We start from the raw sequence: 21,438 nt of genomic DNA on the forward strand, positions 1-21,438 counted from the left end.
CCGTATTTATGATCCGGTTTCAGTGGCAGGTTCCACCGGGGTGCTATATGAGGTATACGAAGACGTTCTCCGGCACCTACACCTTCCAGCACTACCACACTCTTCAGGATGGCTACGAGGAGTCAAGGGCTGCTTATCACAAAGTGCACCCGGTACAAACCGTTCGGCGAACGCAGATACCGTACCAGCTGGTGGACTGTAAGTGTACGTGTTGCCTGTGAGTCTTGTGTTGTTATCACTAACACAATTAACGCTAACTGTAAATAACATGGAGGAAATGGTGGGCGAAGAACTGACACGTTGTGACTAATCCAAGATGAAAAAATACGCTTACGCTTTAGTTCAACCAATCAGGAAACATGTCCAAGGTGACGTCATATAGCCATGACCTTTTGTCTTTTAGCGGTTACATTATTATTTTTTCAACATTTCACTGCACAAATTGGCACTTTCCGCAAACGGAATGCACGGAAATGGATAAGTAACCTATTTACGTGATTTCGAGTGATGTCATCTTGGATATACGCAGAGTGAGCGAAAATCGGTCTTCATTTCTGACACGCCTTGTTAGACTAATTCAAAGGAGTCGATACTTCCAACCGAGACTCTGAAATTATGTCGAATGTTGAATGTCGAATGACGTGATTCTTGGTTGTTAAATTCATCAACTGTGAACCAAGCACGAGTGAACCAAGATACGTGCGCGGATTAGGGGATGATTTCACGCGGCAGGGTGATATGGTCGTCAACTGTTACAGATAAATTGCGTTTGAGGAGAACCTTACTTTTTTTGGTCGACAGTAAAATTGATCGGTCGTTCACCAGTGCGGGCGATAATATGCGGCTGATCGCGTTGAAAATTGTAGAAGCAAGGTCGATACCAAAATTGACGTGATGCTGAACATCGAGGCGCCAGCGCAGTTGATTTTAACCTTGCAGTCAGTTCCGCCGTTCGTTGTGGAGAGCATATTAGCGCTGGCGTTAACCGTCCTACTCGCAGTGCCTTTGATCGCACAGATTCAACTATTCTTCGTGAGTACTATCGGCGGAATTTACGGGCTCACCTCTTACTGCTTAAGCTTATTGTGCGTAGGACGATACGATGAAGACGTGCAAAGCACTGCGACCGAGATACGCACGACTTAGCGATAATGGAATTCGGCCGAAAGCCCCTCTGGTCGTGATGCATTACCCGGCGCCCGTTCCCTTCGGCATCGAGTCCAGTTCGAGCTCAATGGTGAACGTCCCCTCTCTCAGGATGACCAACTCAACACCGGCGCTGAGCTCGATCACCGTGGTTCGAAATCCGGCATCACCTAGCCGTGGAAAATTTCGACAGCCCGAGCACTCCTCGTCGTACGTGGCGACGAACAAAGAACTGGCAATAGTTGATATTTCTTCGTTCAACTACAGCTCGTACAGGCACAAGCTGATCCAATCGGCCCTGCGAAAACAATACGGTGGCAACTATCCACCCGGGAACGTGATCCTGAACTCGATACAACTCAATTCCATCGATTCCTCGGCTGAGACTGAACTCAGCGACAAGTACAGCCGAAGCTTTTTCGACTTCGCTGATCAGTACTGTAATGCGAAAGCACCGAAAAGCAAGCCGGAGGTGGAGTACCTCCATCCGTTGGACCACTTCGTTGTAAAGCCTGTCGAGAAACCCTTGACCAACGAAAAGCACACTGAAACCATGAACACAACGGACGATGAAATCACGGATGCGTCAAACGGCCACGCACCGAGCACTCCACTCAGTCGTCCCGTCACCAGGAGACGACCCAGCAGTGCCGGACGTGCGTCCGTGGCGTCGAACGCCTCCTCGCGCTGCCCCTTGAGTCGAGTTTCTTCAAGGTCACCCTCGGTTCGGCCCCCCAGTGGCGTCAGCTCGCGCAGTCTGTCCTTCGAAAGCGCAAAACAAAATACTTCGAACGCTTTTAAAACCTCTCCGACAGTTCCAGCTACTCGACAGCTTTACCATCGCAAGGAGAGTCCCCTTCGCAAGCTTGGAACCAAAGTCCAAGCTGTTGACGCGAAGATTCCGGTCGTCAAAACTCAGACAAAGACTTACACCAATTCACGGACTCCCGAGCCCCCGGGAACACCTGATTCATGTGTTGAGCCAACCGTCAAAAAGCTCAGGGCTGCCAAAAGGAAGCTTCCCAAGGCGACCAAATCTATTTCAAAGGATCGAGCAAGCCTCGTAAAGAAGTCGTCGGAAGTAACAGATCCAGCAGAGTCTCTGCCACTCATTGTCAAACCAACACCAGTATCGCTGATCCCGAGACCAACTAAGCCTAAAATTGACTGCGAGCGATCACCAACGTCGATGCAGGATGCAGACTTGAAAATTGACCGAAAGCTATCTTCTCGGATGAAAGATTCCGCCACCGAACCTGACGCTTCAATGGATTCTGAAAAAGTTGTTTCGAGGTCGACCGTTGTACTACAAAAGTTGCACTCTACCGGACTGGACTTTGTGTCACCAAGACGTCCGTCACCGACGCCAACCTCGAACAGTAGCTCAAAAGTCGAGCGGCCATGCGCCAGGCGACTGCGTAGCTCGGCTGCCGAAGAGGAGGAAACACGCAGTTCGAATTCATACCGTAAAACTACTGCGCCTCGAGCCAAGGTATTCGAAGGAAGGAACAGCGGCTCTTTCCGTAGATGTGGTAGTAATCCACCCTCGGGCATGGTCAGCAGAAATTCGTCACCGATTCGGAGACCGAAGACTGCCAGTGCTCTGATTACATCTGCAAGGCCTTCAAGTGCTTCGGCTTATCACAAAGAGGCAAAGGCTTCGGTGACCAAGGCCGCTCCGACTAGAAAATCAAGAACTTCGGCACCGAAGACGCCACCTGAGAAGTCTTCTCTCATCCTCTCAGCATCGTGCGAAAACTCGTCTCAGTCCAGAAATCTTATGAGTGAATCTTCGGGCAGCTTAGCGCAGAGTTTGAACAGCTCAAACTCCGCTAAATGTATGCAATTACCGCCACTTCCATTAAACATTTCCTCGAGTTCGTCTATCGGGATATGCAGCGGTAGTGCGAGCCTACAGGAATCAAAGAAGGTCAGGAAATCCGAAAAATTTGCGTGTCCTTCGATTGATCGCAGTCCTCCGAACGCTGAGCATTATGAAGAAAGCTACGTGAAGCTTGCTGAGAAGCGACGGATGCTTCCACAGAAGCGTTTGAGTCAACCGGTCGGTATTCCGCAACGGGAAATTGCCGCTAAGGATTTTGATGCTTCTGAAACTATGGATGGAACCAAGGCTACTTTAAGTCAATTAAAGCCCCTGAAAACTGATAAGTTCTCAAAATCTAGAGCCAAATCGGAGGCCAGAAATATTAGCAGGGATAGATTTGCTAGTTTAGAGGGTAAAATATCCCGAGATCGTTCGGCTGACAGTGAGCAAAAGCTTCAGAGAACAGACCCGAAGAAATTTGAGGCACAGAATTCAAGCGAGAAAAATCAAACAGCCTCGATAAAACGGATAACTCGGTTCGATAAAAAAAAATCTGATTCCGTTAGCGGCGTTCCCAAAGACCATGTTACGTCTCCGAGTCCAGTTGCAACCCCGAGCATCGGTTCCGCCGCTTCCTATAAATGCAGAACGGTAGATCCTGATGAAAAGCCCGCAAGCTCAACTGCAACTGAAATCCGACGTGTACTTCAAAGCGAACTGGGGGTTGTGGACGAAACTGATACTGGTAAAAAGACAACGAACAGATGTAGGAGCATGATGAGCAGAGGACTTTCGGAAGATCGAAGGATAAGCAGGAGTTTGAAAAACACCTCCGTCGGTCAAAAAGCTACGCGATCTCTTTCATTTTCGAACAACGAACACAAAGCTGGTAAAAAGAAGATGGCTCAAGGTGCCATGGAAATTGACTCTCAGATGATATTTTGCTTGGATTACCCGCTGCATTGGCAAGCCCAAGAATCGAGTCCTGACAATTCAACTAATGAAACCTGCAGGATCGCAGATGTAAAACGAGATACATCGTCCACTCGGAAGTCTCGGATTCCAAGTCCTGCTCCAACGAGGTTTATCAAAACTCCGGACGGGTTGGCAACGGTTAAAAAAACATCGAGAAATACGACGAGCTTGAAAACTACGGAGAGCTCGGCGAAGCTCGCTGCTATCAAAAGTTCGGAATCAAAGTTGCCTGAGGCACTGCTCAACGAGAAGAACGTGTCTGACGTCTCGAAGCCGAACTTGACCGAAGTTTCTAACTTTTTACGGGGTAGCACGAGGCCACGTCGATATGCGCCGGAGTTGGTTGGCCAATGGAAAACGGGACCAGATCGGCCCTTTGACGACGACGAGTCACAGGTTGACAAAGAGAGCACGACGAGACCGACGAGAAGACGCAACAGCAAAGCCGAGTGGACGATTCAACGAAGCCTACGCAACTACATAAAGAAATTGAAGGTCGTGCTTTCGGACGAGAACAGCAACATGGCAGCCGAAGAAATGGCCTCCTTAAATTTGAGCGAGGCGATTCTTCCCGACCTTAGATCAGTTCTCGACACTTCCGAACTCACCAGACTCGAAGATTTACTGGAACTTGCCGAACGGTCAACGAAGTTCGATGGTTCGCGAAAAAAACCAGCCTCTTGAACAGCGTATGCACGTATTTGTTAAAATCGACCTTGTGGGATGAACCGTGGAGTTGTTCGTTATGTGGGGACAATAAAAACAGTCATTCGTTAAGTAAGACCAACCGTATCCAACGCTTGAAGATGTTGCCCGGGTACATTAGACGGCTTGAATGCAAACTCTCCAACGTCTCGTGGCCAAGAGCATGGTCGTTGCCTCTTTACGGGCAACTCCTGAAACACTTCCGCACTCCTCACGTACATACCTACATAGTCCATTGACGTACCCAGATTACTTTCCATGTTTGAAAAGGTGATTCGTCGACGAGGCGTTGAACGGACGGTGACAGCTCGCGATTATCAAGAAGCACCGTCGCTCTCATCCGGCCATCGCAACCATCCGCGTTATTAAAGCCATTCTCACTGCCATTATCATCATCTTCGTCGTTTTTTCTCATTATTATATTGCATAGCAGCTAGCAGCAGCAGCAGGATGACGACACTGGCCGGCTTGTCCGTGTAAAAGTCGTTACTTACCCGTTGGTTCTCACTTGCGCTTTACGAGCCGGCCGTTAGCGATCAACTCCGTTCAGTCGGTGCGTTTTTTGTGGACATTCTCCGCTGATCGATACGGCACCGTAGTCGGCTGCCACAGGCGGCAGGGTTCAACCCTTTCCGCGCTGATGTTATACGTATCTCGGCTATTTTTCTCCGCCTGGTTTTTGTCGGTAGAAACTTGTGTAATGGTACAAGAGTCCCGCTGAGGATGTACTGTGAACGGCGCTTGGAGTTGCGTCGTATAATATCATAAAACGCGGTGACGCGTGAGCCCGGATTCGTTGCGGATCGTTCGTTAAACTCGCAGCTTCCCAGAAGGAGATGGTACGGACCGAGAATGCGAGTTCCAGCTGGGTCAGTACGACGAAACTGGAATCTGGTACAAAAGTTACCCCGCGACGCGTTTCATTGAAAATTTTCTGCAGCCCAGCCATGCGGTAGCGGCAGGAATAACAGAGAGAATAATAAATCCCTCGCAACGCGGTGATTTCTTGATCAAAGACCATCTCGCTCTGTAAATCCGAGATTTTCGGTGAATTAAAAAAACATCACAGCGCCTGCATATTTCATGCCCTTCCCCTTTCGAGCCTCTAATCTTCGACCTCTTTGGTTCGGGGAACTTGTGAATTGCAACACGGGGGCACATCGGCTACCCTTATCAAAGCACTTCTCCTCTCGTACAGATTCTGTTATAAGATTTCCGCTCCTTTCTACGTGCGGCCGTTTCCTTTGCCACCCTTTCCTCCTTGGCTTGCATCTACGCATGTAAACACCCTCCTCGAAAATATCTGCTGCAAGTATAACCATCGACAAAGAAAAGGATTTCGGTGTGGAAAACGAGAGGTAACACGTATTGGACATCGTGTTTTCGAGAATTTCATCTTTATAACGGTGTTAAGGATCGTCTGTACGCATCCAGTTCTGTCACGTTACGATAATATCAGCCCTATGACCTGTTCAATTTTACGGCATATATGGCTTACAAGTTTTCACTAAAATTTGATAAATAGTGTGATTGAAAAAACCCTGTGCTTGTGATTTGATAACACCTGTAAACATGAATTTTTAGTCCGGGATTCTAGGTGCCAAATATTTATTACTTCCACTTGACTAATAAAAGGAAAAACAGTTTTATTGAATAAAGTTTACTTTTGTAGAAACCAGAACGATATTTCGGATTTTGAGATTAGAATTACCTATTTCCTCAAACATTTGTTGTAAATAAGAATTTACCAAACTTCAGAGTTTCGTATTTGTGTCGTTTTTATTAAAAAATAATAATTAATCACAGGTCACAACAAAAATTTTTGGTCATAGCTATAAATCAAAAGCTTCAAGATTATTATGTATATCAAGGTAAAGAAGACAAAGGCACGCTTTGTAAGCAATAAATAACGATTTTGCTTATCATTCGATGATATTATAGAGTGAAAATACTTTTGATTTGTGTAATTCATTACCATTTTATCGTTTCGTCTCGTCAACCGCAAATCATATCTGACGTAAGAGTCCAACTGACCGTTTTTCATGGCTAATAACCGCCTCCCTTATTTCCAGATCGCACATCGAGACAGCAGCAGTACGAAATCGAGCTCCAGCGACACCGGCAGCTACAATTGCAGAGGCAGCAACGCCTCCAGCAACAGCCGTACTATCAGCGAGCGAGTCCTGGACTTACAGTAAGGCACAGATACACGGGCCGCGGTCACGTTGAAACGAAGATAATACCAAGGCGCAAGTGTTGTTCGTAATTAGAGGATCGAGCCGATACATGACGCGTGTGTAGTTGTGCATACACGCGACCAAGAAGAACGTCGAATTTCACGTTCGTCGATACGATATGCAAATGTCGAGACGTTTATGGCTTGTCCTATTCTTGGTGCATCGATTTCACGAATATGGTCACTCGAATATTCAATGTGCCAACTTGTTTTTCCCCAATTTTTGTACTTACCTAAATACAGCAGCGAAAGTTAAACGTCCATTTAACGAATTCTCCTGTGATTTGGACTCGTTGATCCCTTCAACAGAGCATTCAAATCGAGGCTCATTTTCCTGATACATACAATCATTTGCCATTGCCCGAACGAATAGAATTTTCATCGCCCCATCGCCATTTGCTATTAATGAAACGAACTATACAATATAGAATGCAGTCGATCGGTTAACATACGATTAACGATACAAAATAGGTATAAATGATATAATTGTTAACTCCGTCGTCGGTCAATATTGCGGTAATATGATATATAGCAATTCAATGTTATAATACTGTAATATATTTTATAGATAAATTTTATACATTTATATAATATAATATTACACATTATTATTAATCATTACACATAAATTGTAACAATGATATGCGAATGGAGTACGGGATGATAATAATAATAATAATAATCATAATTATAACAGTAATAATGAATAAAATTTTTAAAATTATCTCCAATCTAATATATATATATAACATATAATATGTATATTAATATTTTTGCGTATGGATTCGGCGTCGTGAACTGGCGAATTACATGCGTCTAAACAATAATGATACATAATAATAATCGATACGATACGTTCCTCGTCACGTTTTCGTTTACAATAAAAGGAATTCAGATGATCTTGGCGCATTCCACGCAATTTCTCAACCATTCTGGTAAGTTGATACACAATGTTGGTTAATGATACGATATTGCATCATGCATATAATAAATTCTTCAATATGGTTATATTTAGACTTATATAAAACTAGAACAGTTCCTGGAGCACGTATATATCATAATATAGCTCTAGACAATAATAATTTACCCGATTACGTAACGCGTCTCCAGCAGATCTCGCGGTATCGTTTTCTTCTCTCTCTCTCTCTCTCTCTCTCTCTCTCTCTCTCTCTCTCTCTCTCTATCCGTCTATCTATCTACATACCTACGTACTTTATTCAAACTCCCATTGTCTTCAGAATATTATTATACCTACGTCTCACTTGTCTATAGTCGTGACACAGATTTTAACTTTGATATGTTTTATCGTCCGGGTTTCAGCTATAACTATAACGGAGCGACGACGTACGTATAATGCGAGGTACTCGAAGGAAGTATGAGCAGTTCTCGTGGCCGACGGATTAACTCAAATCACCCGAATCACCGTGTTCAATAATTTGAATCGTAATTTTCGGGGATGTAAGGTATACCGAAATTATATAAAAAAAGAAAATTAAAAGAAAAAAAAACAGTAAATCTTTTTTCTACGCTTTGTCCAAACTCAATCTTCGACTCTCATTCGCAACTGGCAGGTATATTATAATAATTGTTTCGGGGTGTAACGTCGCCTATTCATATATCGACTTATACGGTCCAGGATCAGAGGAGTCGACGCTCCTTGCCGCGGCTCCGTCGTTTCTTTTTGATAGATCGCAACTTCCGCTCAAAAGTAAGCTGTACAATTGCGGTTTCGTTTGCGTAGGTACAGAATTCAGTCGTCGCGAATCGTTACCAGAAAATCGCAGGTCGCCGTCCAACCGGCCTCGTCGCTCGCCTCGTAGTGGATTTTGTGATCGCCGACGGGAAACGAGGCTCCCGGATTCTGGAACGAACAACGGGAAAATTTAATCAAGGAACACACTAGCCGTATACTCCTGTAGCCTACGGCGATAATTGGAGTCGGTATTGGGGCTGCGGAATAGCCGGGATCCGAGTGACAAAAACCCAGTTCTTGTTCATCGTATACCTACTTGTGGGCGGGGTTCGGAGTCGGATTTTGGAACGTTATTGATTCTAACGGAAACGATTTCAAAAAACTCTGCCGCATGATCTCTGGAGATTTCTGTGGCGAATAAAACAAACCCAAAAAGTTTGAAGCCCGATTACAAACACGAGAGTTTAATCATTTTTAACTTTCTAATTGCGAACACTGTTGCTCCGATTAAATTCTATTACATGGTAAAGATGATGTTTAACCCTTGAGTCAAACATTATTGTGCAGGGTCAATTTTTATGAAAAGATAGTATTCTGTGGTTTTCGGGGCCTCTGATTGGATTCACCATACTGATTTTCAAATTCCGATTTCAGAGTTCTAATCAGCGACGTTTTTTTTCCGGATTCGATCGATTTTGAAATTTATATCCACCGTATTGGATCCGCAACCTTGAATTTTGTAAATCCGGTTTCAGATTCGCAATAAGCGAGCCCAAAAACTTATAATTTATGTAAAGCGTGTGAACGTGTAGAGGGGAAACTTTCTCGGAAATGAATTATTCCATTAATTTTCACGATTGTTTTCAACAACTTGTCTCCAGCAATGATAATTCACATTATATCGCAATAATTACTCTCGAGTATCGCAATCCTATTAGTATACTATCAGAAATAGCAAAAAGGGCAAGGAAATATGTCGAAAAGTACTCTAAACATACAAAAAATGTATATAAAACAGGTCGTAAGAATACTTACCCCTATGACTCAAAGAGTTAATTCGTGTTCAATATCATTAGCGTGAATGATATTGTTCGCGATTCTTGGAACGGATTTTTCCATTATGGATCCGCTGATTCGTTTTCAAAAGACTTGATTTAGATAGCAAGAAAATTTTTACCCTTGACTACACATTTCGTGGTCCATTTCGCGTGTAAATCCTAACATATTTATACATTCTCTCGGATATCTTGTATTTTTTCTCCGGTCAGCGGTTTTCTTGCCGTTCTGCTCTTCCAACCCTCTCTTGCTATATAACGTATACACGTGTATATAACGCTCGGATTTGAACGGCTGCGTGCAAACAACGGTCATTTCGAGGGTCTCTCTACACAGTTAGAGGTATAAGCAATGCCGGTTATGCGTGAATCGCTGCGTCGAATTGGGTTAGCCGAAGTTTCGACAAACTTGCCCGCGCTCTGATTTTTTTCATCATCAACATCTAGGTTGATGTACAAAAATAAAATCTCTCATTTTTAGTATAATTATTGTACGGTTAGCTTTATTTTATACTCAAAAGACTCTCAAGATCGGTTTCTTACCTGTAAATACTTGCCCTATAATTTTGAGAAGATTAGAAACTGTAATTGACGTGGCGAAAGTTCAGTCCTCGATAATCGGATAGCTCGCATAATTGTTTAACTTTTTACTACATCTAAAATTAAAGAGGTTAGAGGGTTAGCTGAGAATCCGTACTTTTTATTAAATTTATATAACGAGATGATCGTACTTTGAGTATAATGTTCATCAACCAGATTATTATATTCAAACAAGCTACGAACGTCTCTTTGAAAAGAAAAAAGGAAAAAGTACTCGAATTTCTGCCTCTGGATGTAAACCTCTGACAACGAGCCGGTATCCGTATCGTTAATTCGCTTTCCAACCTCCGCTCTCAAGATGAAAACTAAAATCCTTCAGCGTTCACTTATTTCCCTCGTTCTCCACCCCGATTCTCTCTCCTAATCTTCTTGTCTCGCGAATTTCCAGCGTGCAGGTAGAGAGCCGCTGCTGCCACGGCGGTTGTCGTCGTCTTTTTTCCCGGCCATTTACGTTTCCCTGCGAACTTCTTCGCCGCGGGTCTCCCTTTAGCCGGTGGTGGCGAGGGTTCAGAAATTTGCATTTCATTGCGGAAAATTATGCACAACTAATTTCATGACGGGGTCTTGGACAGCGGCGTGTCGTGAAACGGTTGCCACGCTCCGGGCTTTCGAGACTAATTTTTTTTATCTCCACTTTACTTGAATCCTAATTGCTCATCAGGTTACGCTCGCGAGTTGTCCCGTTTTGTTCGTATCGCCGATTTACGACTGTCTTTCACTCCGAGATCTTTTCTCTAGCGTTACATTACACGGTAATTTGTTTGAACAAAGACTTGGCGAAAGGTATTAATTTATGAAATAAAATTCAATTAGAGTCAAACAACATCTTCTCGATATCGCGGGAAGAATTAAAACCAATAAATATTTACTAAATCATCTCGATTACAAAAAGTTTTAATGCAATTACATTATCGTATCGTTTTTCAATTTCATTCATCGGTATCGCAGCTCATTTCGTTTGTAAACGAATCGAATGTCAGCAATAAAAAATAAGGCGTACAGAATTGTCAGAAGCTATGATTAACAAATCTGTGCATTTACTAAAATATATTTAAACTGAAATGGCAAAAAACAGGAACTGTTTATATTTCAATTTGCTCCGGTTTACAGGAGAGACCGAAACCTCGTGATTTCGCGATCTTATTACATTATGTAACAAGGGAACAAAGTCGAATATTATTCCTTCGCCAGGGCAGTAATCGCCCGCGGGAATAATCGACTTTTATTCCTGTGTTACAGACAGGACTTATTTATTCCCGAATCAATGCTGGCCACATCATTAACTTAAAAGTATTTTTCTTTTATGCGTAGATGAGCTCTATCAGTCTAAAAAGTATAATATTATTGATAGTGTATAATAACGCAGAGTAGTTCAAAATGGAAAAGAAGTAGAGAAAACGGGAGCAATTAAAAAATTAAGAACAGGGAAGAAAAGTAAAGAAAAGTAAAGAGGGAATAATATGTTCAAAAAAGTGAACATTACGGTCGAGTCGGGAATAAACAAATTTTCACCCAGTACTGTACGTCTGATAGACCGTAAAATAAATTTGGAATGTTCAACTTCGCGAGCTGCTCGTGAAGTCGGTATATAAGTAAAAAAGGTCGACTTCTGCCGGCGTATATTATACACATTCCCTTTTTACCGAGCCTTTTCACCGGCGTGGAATAACGGAGTCTTTTGTTGTCGAATGAAAGGGGACGATATTTTAAAGAGGCTCTTTCCCCATTCATACAGCTTCCTTCGAAACGAACCTTGTCCTATTACCCGATAACACGCGGTACGTATACGCCGAACACGAAGTTACACGCAACCGGATCGGATAGAATCGAAAAAGATCGTTCGTCCTTTTGCGAGTAAAGCGTCACGCTCTGTTCACAGATGAAAATCGCCGAATAATTTAACTCACCTCGTTGCTGACGACGTTGCTGATATTGACGTTATCCGTGAAAACGGGTTCGGTCCACGTGACTATCGTGCTGTTCCTACTATGGACGACGATGTTTTCCGGGCAATTTTTTATCCGTGGAGCTTCACCGGCTTGAAAAAGGAAAAAAGAAAACACGTTACTCGTAGAAAAAGAAAAAAAAATATGTAACCGATTCCATTGATGAATCTCTGATGCTCATCTCAGCGATGATCGGATTTCTTACACCTCACTGTATATTATATACCAAGGGAGTTTATTCCGACCCTGGGTGATTTCATCTTGGGAGAAATATTTCTAGTGGAAGATTTCCTCCTACTCTGTACGCGGATCGTTCTGACTCGATAACTTTCGAACGTGTTATCTCAGGCCCGGAAATTGCAAGCAGGGCATGGAAGCGCGGATATCGAGGTATACATGCAGATTTGCAAGTAGACTATACAGCTTGGTTTACGATTTTCCTATGAGGCCATTCGAGTATTAGCTAACGCTTTTTTTGCAAATGTTTGCATCCCACCCCTGATGATAACGGTTGGTAACGTTTGCTTGTTTTGCCGGCTAAAGTTTTTAATATTAGCTAACGCTTTTTCAAAAGTTTATCGACAAATCGGTCTTATTGCCCGTGAATGGCAGGAATCCCATTCATAGTTAGATCCTGATCAATTTATTCCTAATTTATTATATGTTAAATATTATTAATTATTAATACACACTAACATGTTCAGTAAAACGTGAATTCATTATTCATTGAGTATTGAATACATTATGTATAGTATTTCTTCTTAAATGCATGCAATAAGCATTACATTTGCTAAGATATTATTATTTAGCAATTCGTGCATTATTAACACTTCGTTTGAAAGAAAAAAATTTTTCATTATTCTCGAGCAGGTGGCGTGTTGACTTCGAGCACGCACTTCGAATTCCCTATCTTAGCTAACGCTTGCCCGGAATGCCTACTGTAACAGGGTAACATTTGATAACGTTTCTCCGAATGGCTTACCCCTGTTTCAGCGTTAGCCAACACTTGGATGGCCCCTATAGTTCCTGCATATATCAAAATCTGCCAAATCATGGATGTAGAATTTGAGGGTACATCGATTCGCGACGTGGATAAAAAAAGAGAGCAAAAAAAATCTAGCCAGCAACGATGGTCGTAAAAGTGTAAATTCAAATTTGCGGAAACAGTCACTCACGTTTCACGGTTATGCCGAGCGTGCAGGTTGTCTGCTTCTTCGAAACCGGATGCTTCGCCGTGAACGTGACCGCGTGCTTCCCCGGCGTGAGATTAGCCTCCAGTCTGGTGCCCCAGGCCGGCTCGGATCTGACGTATCGGAACCAGTCGAGATCCGTCGAGGGTTGAGCAAAGGTGACGAAGGCTTCCGACTGCCCAGGCGGAACTTCCGCGATAAAGTTTGGCGGACAGTCCAACCGAGGCTTGCTGTATCCTGAAGGAAGAGGAAATGGTCCGGGATTTGATCGCAGCTTGGGACGCGTTCCGGAACCTGACTCTGGTCGACTTTATTGTAGGCGATATTAACGTATCGCTTGGTTTCTTAACAGCTTTAGAAAATTTTCGAAAAAGAAAGACGCGCGATTTATCTCCTATATGGGCGAAAAATACACAAGGAGGTCACAGGTGAGTCGATATTCAATATCTTTTTGGTAATTTCGTTACGTGATAATCAGACTGTGAGGATTGATGGAAGTTATGTAATCGCCAGATATACGATTTTTTTTATGGAAAATTCTAGAAAAAGAATGATTTAAAATGCAAGTAACAGCGCAAATATCGATTTTTCATTTCGAATCGCTTCGAAATGGGTAAAATTACAGTAAATTTGTTCTATTTCGCTCCACGTTGTGTCGTTTGTATTGACGGGAAAACTGTCTTTCACAAATTTACACTGTAACAAATATTTTTTTACTGTCAATAGTAATTTCAATATGACTGTTTTTAATCCAAATCACTATCAGTGATGTATTGAAAAATTAAATATCCACCGATACCAACGAGACGAAAAATGTATCGTAATGCAATTAACAGAAAATTATCCTTCTCAGTTTTTTCTTTAAAGGATGCTTTCGTTGCGGACCTGTGTTATCAGAGTGTTTTTTTCCTCATTTATTAGTCAAATCTTCGTAGATTACAAATATATGAATTTGATGAATCCTCAGCGTGCGATTAAATCTCGTGACGAAATAAGCGAAAAAATAACTGATTCGTGACACGCGAACCAGCTTTAAAATTGGCACCCGTGCAATTACAACGGATTACGGTATTCTATTTTCACTGAAATATTTCTCGGCACTAACACAGCAAGTGATTCGATGCTGCGGTTCGGTCGGGTTTTTTCAACCACCGCAGCACGCTTTATAAATTGATATTTCGCTTCGCGTCAAGTCTCGAAACGCACCCCCGAAAACGCGGATCTGTGTAAAAGATTCCTCGAATTCACTCACTGACGCACTCCCCGTGCCTGGATCCAAGCCAGTTGCCGTCAGCCCCGCAGGTCAGCTCGTACTCCCCTCTGAGCTGATAGCCGTAAGGACACTTAAGGAAGCACTTCGTACCGGGCCGGTTAATCATCCTTTTCCTGCCGCGCCATGCTTGGGGGGCTGCTAGACGCGAGCACATGACGTAGCCCCGGCCGGAGGGGTTGAGAATCGGACAGGAGACGTCGTTCGTGTCTGAAAACAGGCCGGATTGCACGGTGCTGCCCAGGGTCGTTCATTGTTTAACCGTTATTTTTTTTTTTCTTTTTTAAAGGTGCTATGCGAAAAATTTGTGTCAAATACTGATAAAAATTTTTCCCAAGACCTGGACGAGGTAGGAAAATATTTAGAGTTCGCTACCAATCATTGTCATATTTTTTATTTATTTTTATGTGTACACCTTAAGGACTTGTACATGTATTAGCTTAGTGGTTTTTTTTTTTTTATCGTGGTCCCATTAATCCCTTGCCAATCAACAGCAAATTGCGCCTAAAAATACCGCAGTTGCCTGTTCTCGTCTTTTATTCGAAAGATTAATCGTCTCGGAGAAATTTGGATAACAGTTTTTGCTATCCGAAAAAGCAGTATCGCATCACCTTAATGTCTTTATTTCGTTTTCAGTGTTGATTTTCAGTGCGACCTCTATATATTTGCCTACTTCCTCCAGGTTTTGCGACAGTTTTTTTTTCCGTATTTGGCACAAAGTTTTCTAGTGGCACCTTGAGAAAAAGAAATAAAAAATTATAAAATGAACCGCCCTAGCGCTGCCGGATGTTCGGGGCTTCCCCGCAGCACGAGCAATTCTTCTTCAGGCCCCAGCAGAGAAGGAAAACCGTAGCGAAGTGGACGAACAAAAACGGCTCGTACGGTTCCCGAGAAACAGGGAAAAACCACGATGGGGTAAAAAGAGGTGCGGTGGTGGGAGGAAAAAAATTCATTCGTACCGGGACAGCGGGCCGTAAATCAAGGCGATTCTCAAATATACGTTACTACACGCGATGAATAATCATTCGCTGTGTAGCCCGAGGTTATCGCGACTATATACTTATTTTGCTATTCTTTCTGTCGCATGCCTCACGGCTGAAGTTGAAAATAATTTCCAAGGAAATTTTGCGTGTGCCGCGCTGAAATTAAAACACGTCTTTCAAACGCGCCAGATATGTAAAGATCCGGTTATTTCGTTGGAAAAACACTGGATAATTATGACATCATCGTGCTGGTACAACAGGTTGCACACCAGATGGCGGGGGAGCTTTCAGCGCTCTCGCGGGAAGACGAACGATTACGGTCTTGAGTGTAACATTGCCAAGCAATGAATTAATGAAGTTTCATTCTCATAACATTATACAGTTGAAATATAGATTATACAGTCGAAATGATGTATCTCAATTAAATGTAATTCGTGCCACCATTGACGTTTTAACAATCGTGACACCGCTCGAATTTAATTCGTGACAACGAAAAGATTTATAGAAAGTTTCGCTCTCATGAAATTCTCTATACGTTATACAATTGAAACCATACATCGCAATCAAATGTAATTTGTGCCATCATCGACGGTTTAATAATCAGGACAACACTCGAATTTAATTCGTGACAGCGAAAAGATTTACACATTTCGATACACAACAACTATCCAAGTACCAAGATAAGGGAGATTAAGTACTCGATCGTTCAAAAATAAAATCGGTAATTTTTGCAAGTACTTCGTTTTTTTTTAAAGACTTTCAGACCGTGTCTCATGTTCGAAATACATGGATATACTAAAGGAATGGTATTACATCGGGACTCGATTGCACTTTATAGACTTCGTTATCCTCGGTATAATTCATTTTACCGCGTCGCATGATATTAACCGAACGTCTGTCTAACTAATGATTGCTCGAACGCTTGTCACGATGTATCATGACGCAATCCGGAGGGTATGACGCCGGTTACGGGTGGCAGCGATAGGCGTTCGACTTCTTCGACGGATCTTCGTGATGCATAGGTGACAAGTGCCTATGAGTCACGAATGTTAATGGCGACGGTTGGCACAAGAATGGAATCCCGACTTGGTCCTGAATTACGACGATTAGATCGGGGCCTGAATTTTTGCAATGCATGGCTATTGTTCGCGTGGCAGGGTGGAGCTGTCACGCAAGGTTTATTAATGAGAATTGCGGATCATTATTAACTCAACGGATGCTCAACCTCTGTCCTCGTAAATCTGCGGCTTGCTCCATAAACCGGAAACAGGGCTGCGGACGTTGTATGTACATGAATTTCCGAAACGCTGGAGAATTTATTGCGTCACTAGGGTGGTCCTTGTTAAGTGTTGAAGAATTTTTTCCGCCCCACTCCCCAAATGAAATTCAAGTAATTCAAAACCAATTTTCTAATTTTTTCAGATTTCTACCTCAATTCCAACATAGTCCGCTTTGTGATCACTTTTTTTCTCAGGATATGTTTTACTGTAAAAGTAATAATGTTATAAAAAAATCAGATTTGAGGGCGTGCAATTCGTCTAGATTGGCTGATATGAGTATGTGATTTTTTTATTCAGACAGTAGCACTAATGCCCACTAAAACCTCACAGCTACAGATTTTTTTGAAACATTATTACTTCTATAATAGAATATATACTGAGAAAAGAAGTTTTTACCATAATACTTCCATAAGAGACTTCGATCACAAGGCAAACTATCTTAGAGTTGAGGTAAAAATCTGAAAATGTCAGGCAATAGTTTTCGAATTATTTGAAATTGATTTTGGGGGGTGAGGCGGAAAAAATTCTGCAGCACCCTGAACAAGGACCACCCTATGCGTCACGTAACATACGTCGAAACAAATTACACGCGACGCGAAAATCTCGAAATATATACTTACCCAGGCAGGTTTTTCCGTTCGATGACAAAAGCCTCTCCTCGCCGTTACACGCGCAGAAATAACTTCCCACCGTGTTTTCGCAGACCTCGCTGCAGCCCCCGTTCGAAAAGCTGCACTCGTTGATATCTTGAAAATTAATTAGCAGGATTATGTCCGACACCGCGAAAAATTTCACTTCCCATACGCATCGGACAAAAATATTCCCTCTAGCACAGGAGGGACATATTTTGATTATTGAATTTGACACTGAAAAATTGTCTCGGTAAATCAAGAATATTCGTCCATTTCAAAACGATGCTTCGTTCAATGGCTTTGTATAAATTCGTCAAGAATCGAGAGTATCATTCAATGTCATTTCAATTATGCGATGTGAGATTTTAGATAACCCGAGTACTGTCGAGAGATTTGTCGCCAATCTTTCTTCTTCGATGCTAAAAATGGTCTCTCTATGTGCAAGTACTGCTATGGCGCAGACGCTCTATAAAAGCAATTTAGATTAAGTTAAATAATTTTGCTGTCAATATTTTTCACCAAGGCATCGTGTCTCAAGTCCTGACTATTGACCCTTACTTTTCCGTTGGCAATCCCTTGTTGATTTTCAAAATCATTGAAATTGGTAACTCTCACGTCTCAACAAAGATCAAGCTTCTATCGAAGGTGCTATCAAAGGTATTAGTGCTGAACGAATTTACCGGCTGAACTGCCTAAGACATTCGTCTGTATATTCCCTTAATTTGGGATTGCAATCGTGGAACGCGTATCAATCAGCAAAAGCCGAAGCTCGAAGCTTCTTAACGAATCGGCGAGCGTGTCGCGTTAAGCTATTGTATCGCTGTTCAGGGACTTGCGGAGCTCTGCAAAAACCCGACACATCTCGACGGTCTACCGATCAGTCAAATATCCAAGCTACCGCGTCCGAACCGAAAGCATCCTTCCACAGACGGCCATTATTGCATAATCGAACGTGGAATCACGAGATGGACGAGTTCATATCCATTCTTGCCATAAATCTGCTCGCAGCATACATGACCATTAATCGCTAGAACAACTGAAGAGTTGGTTGCGTGGCAGCAGCTGGTTTAGCTTGTCTCATCAGCGGTCGGGTGAAGAGGGTCAGTGGAACGGGGGGTCAACGGTGCAGGGCCCAGCCCATACCATTATTCGCAGAGCCGTCAATCGATATCCCATTTATTCAAGTTGAGTCGGCAGTCGGCCGGCGAGCTTCTCTGGTAGCCGCATATCTCCTGCTATACGAGCTCTTAGCCCACTTAGGTTCATCCGACGGTGTTTCCCACAGACAGCTGGTTTGGTGAATGGGGTCCGACCTTTCGCCCACTCGACACCCTGGTCCACCTATACATACGCGTGCGCTAAACGTGCTCCAATACACCGTCCGAAGCGCATACTTCTTCGAAACCGGCCGCCGTTACTCCTTCGTCGGATGATGATCGAGTCCGTTCCGTCACTCGGTGTCCGCATCTTCAATTAACTTAAACGATAATGGTGCCGGCTGAGATTGTCCTGCGCCAGCTTCGTTTATTCGATCACACGTTTCCTGGTCGCGTCTTTGTCGCGCGTTCTCCCTCGGGAAAGAGCATCCCCTCGTCCGAGTGGGATGGTTACTATTCTTGTCGTTAACAGACAATATCGCCAGCCTGTAGGTAGGTATGTACTCCGACCGGTGCCCACGGCTAACACGATGAGAGGCTCTCAGCGTACCAAACCGCAACCTTGCTCCAATATTCGTCAATTAGGCGGCTTGGTGCAATTTCTCTATTACCAAGTTTACTACACGGTCTCAAGTTCGCGGAACCACTGATGCTGGGTAATTTCTCCTCCCTTGTTCAATGTGGGTGAAACCAAGTAGCGTACCGCCAATCAATATGTAACTTATGATCCACTCGAATCAGGGCCTGGTGATATATGTACCCCGTCGAACGAGACGGCGGACGGATTCGAATTGTTCCAGTTCAACGAAGGGTGTTTTTAGGGTACGTAGGATACACGTACCGGTTGTGATAAATCAACTCGTAAACTTTCCAAATTAGTTACCCATAGTAGAAAACTTTCAACATAAAGTTCAGAATCTGTAGACGCTCCCATAACGATAACTTTAATCTACCAAACATTTGCCAATAATACCATTTATTCTAGGTTACCCATACTGGTATGTGGTACCTACCTACTTCTATTTGGAGTGAAGAAAAGTCCGTGCCAAAGGCCAGTCTCAGTGCCGAAGTCATTAATCGTTCGTGAATTTCCAAACTGTACGCTACGGTGTTTGTAAACGGTACACGTATGGGGCTTCGTTCGTTTCTCGTTACAGAGCTCAACAATGCCGAGAAATCTATAGATGCGCCATCAGTCTAGCGTAGCCGCGTACAGCTGCAGGCTGTGTAACGTTCTGACGAAGGAAAATACGCGAAGCGTTGTCGACGAGCGTGTTTGGCCGAGCTGCTGAACGGTGCTTGTGGGTTCGGGTACTGTTATTGTCCGTTTCAAGCAGCCCCGAACATGTTTGAACGGCAATGTTTGCGTTATCAGAAAATTCCTCCCCGCGATGGACCGAAAAAGAATTGACAGCTTCGGGAACGACAAGTTTTCCACCGATTAATGGACTTTTCGACTTCGTGCCACACCCTTTTCACAAGTTTGGTACACGGAAGGAGAATTGTCAATAAATCATGAGGTATGTAAATAATTATCAATGTTGAAGTATTCGCAACGGTGAGTGAAACTGCAGGTATAAACTATCTTGGGGTCGGTGCTGGCTGAGTCAAAGGCCCCGCGCATTCTCCTCGGAAAGTGTATACATGGAGAAAAAAACCCATTAACATTCGTCCGACGAATATATAGACGAGCTGTAATTTGTTTGGACTTTTAACGAACTTACGAATACTGCCGGAAATGGAATACGCAGTTGAAATGTCGAACGTTGCCGTTAACGAAGGCGAACTTACGTGCGAGTTGAATGATGGCACTGTCCAACGGCATTCAGGGTTTCTTTTTATTCGAAGCAAAGTGAATTTCCGAGTTCTTGAACAAAGATACGGACCTCAAAGGATGCTTTCTTCTTCTCTTTTTTCTCTACTAATGAAACTTCCCTGACCGACTGTACTTGGCAATATAATAATATTTGCTCAAGACGCGTATATCGCACTAAATCTCTCGACTTGGGTGTGGTAGCTGATCAATACTATTTTGATATTAACCATTAGTTTGACCGATCTCAGTCCTGCGAAATCATAATTGATGGAAAAACGTCAATTTTGTTGATTTAAAACAAACTTTCAGCTTGTCATAATATTTGAAGACTCACCAACGCATCCGTGGTTGACGGAGGGTTCAAATCCGGGTTCGCAGGACTTCTTGGAGACGTCAGAGGGCGGTTCGTCGTTTATTTCTGATGGCTCGGAACACCGGTAGGATCCCGGAGTGTTGATACACCCGTGCTGACAAACGACGGACTGCAGGTCAGGTACCGCGCACTCGTCTACGTCTGAGAAGTGGCAAGAGGTTCGGATAGTTATAGGGCGCCGGTTTATCTCCTTTACAATTTGTGTCGTGTGGTGGCAATTCGTACTCTCACCTTGGCAGGTCTTCCAATCATCCTCGAGCATGAAGCCGTCAGGACAGAGACAAAAGACCCTCCCCATTGTCGACAGGCACGTATGAGAGCATCCGGCGTTGCTTGTGCCGCAGGGTCCTGCGTCCTGACAGGTATGATTGTTGGGCCCCAGCACCGTACCTGGAAGCCCTTCGCACGAGCACCCGTATCCTCCCTCGAAATTCCGGCAAGTATCCTGACACGGTCCGTGACCGTTGTTCAACAGACACTCGTTTATGTCTGGTGAACACGAAAAGAAACTCTATCGAAACGTGCCCTGACTGGTTGCCCATGGTGGTATATCGAT

The 21,438-nt window shown here is 43.4% G+C and overlaps 2 protein-coding genes across 4 annotated transcripts in view; one reads left to right on the top strand and one right to left on the bottom strand.

Moving 5' to 3' along the window:
- LOC124176861 (fibrillin-1-like) overlaps nucleotides 1–7,593 on the top strand; it is a 62,567-nt gene extending 54,974 nt beyond the window's left edge. Inside the window, exons 21-22 of the mRNA XM_046558658.1 lie at nucleotides 24–198; nucleotides 6,724–7,593. Coding sequence (XP_046414614.1) covers nucleotides 24–198; nucleotides 6,724–6,917 — 369 coding nt within the window. The 3' untranslated portion in view covers nucleotides 6,918–7,593. The remainder of the gene's footprint in view (nucleotides 1–23; nucleotides 199–6,723) is intronic.
- Nucleotides 7,594–8,155: 562 nt separating this feature from the next.
- The window catches only part of LOC124176862, a 35,809-nt gene continuing 22,526 nt past the window's right edge, over nucleotides 8,156–21,438 (bottom strand). For all 3 annotated transcript variants that reach the window (XM_046558660.1, XM_046558659.1, XM_046558661.1), the window contains 7 exons: nucleotides 21,114–21,371; nucleotides 20,844–21,023; nucleotides 17,525–17,650; nucleotides 14,624–14,851; nucleotides 13,357–13,608; nucleotides 12,143–12,273; nucleotides 8,156–8,748 (listed from right to left, as the gene is read on the bottom strand). In XM_046558660.1, coding sequence (XP_046414616.1) covers nucleotides 8,638–8,748; nucleotides 12,143–12,273; nucleotides 13,357–13,608; nucleotides 14,624–14,851; nucleotides 17,525–17,650; nucleotides 20,844–21,023; nucleotides 21,114–21,371 — 1,286 coding nt within the window. In that variant the 3' untranslated portion in view covers nucleotides 8,156–8,637. The remainder of the gene's footprint in view (nucleotides 8,749–12,142; nucleotides 12,274–13,356; nucleotides 13,609–14,623; nucleotides 14,852–17,524; nucleotides 17,651–20,843; nucleotides 21,024–21,113; nucleotides 21,372–21,438) is intronic.

Source organism: Neodiprion fabricii, chromosome 2 (assembly GCF_021155785.1).
Source record: "Neodiprion fabricii isolate iyNeoFabr1 chromosome 2, iyNeoFabr1.1, whole genome shotgun sequence".
NCBI lineage: Eukaryota > Metazoa > Arthropoda > Insecta > Hymenoptera > Diprionidae > Neodiprion > Neodiprion fabricii.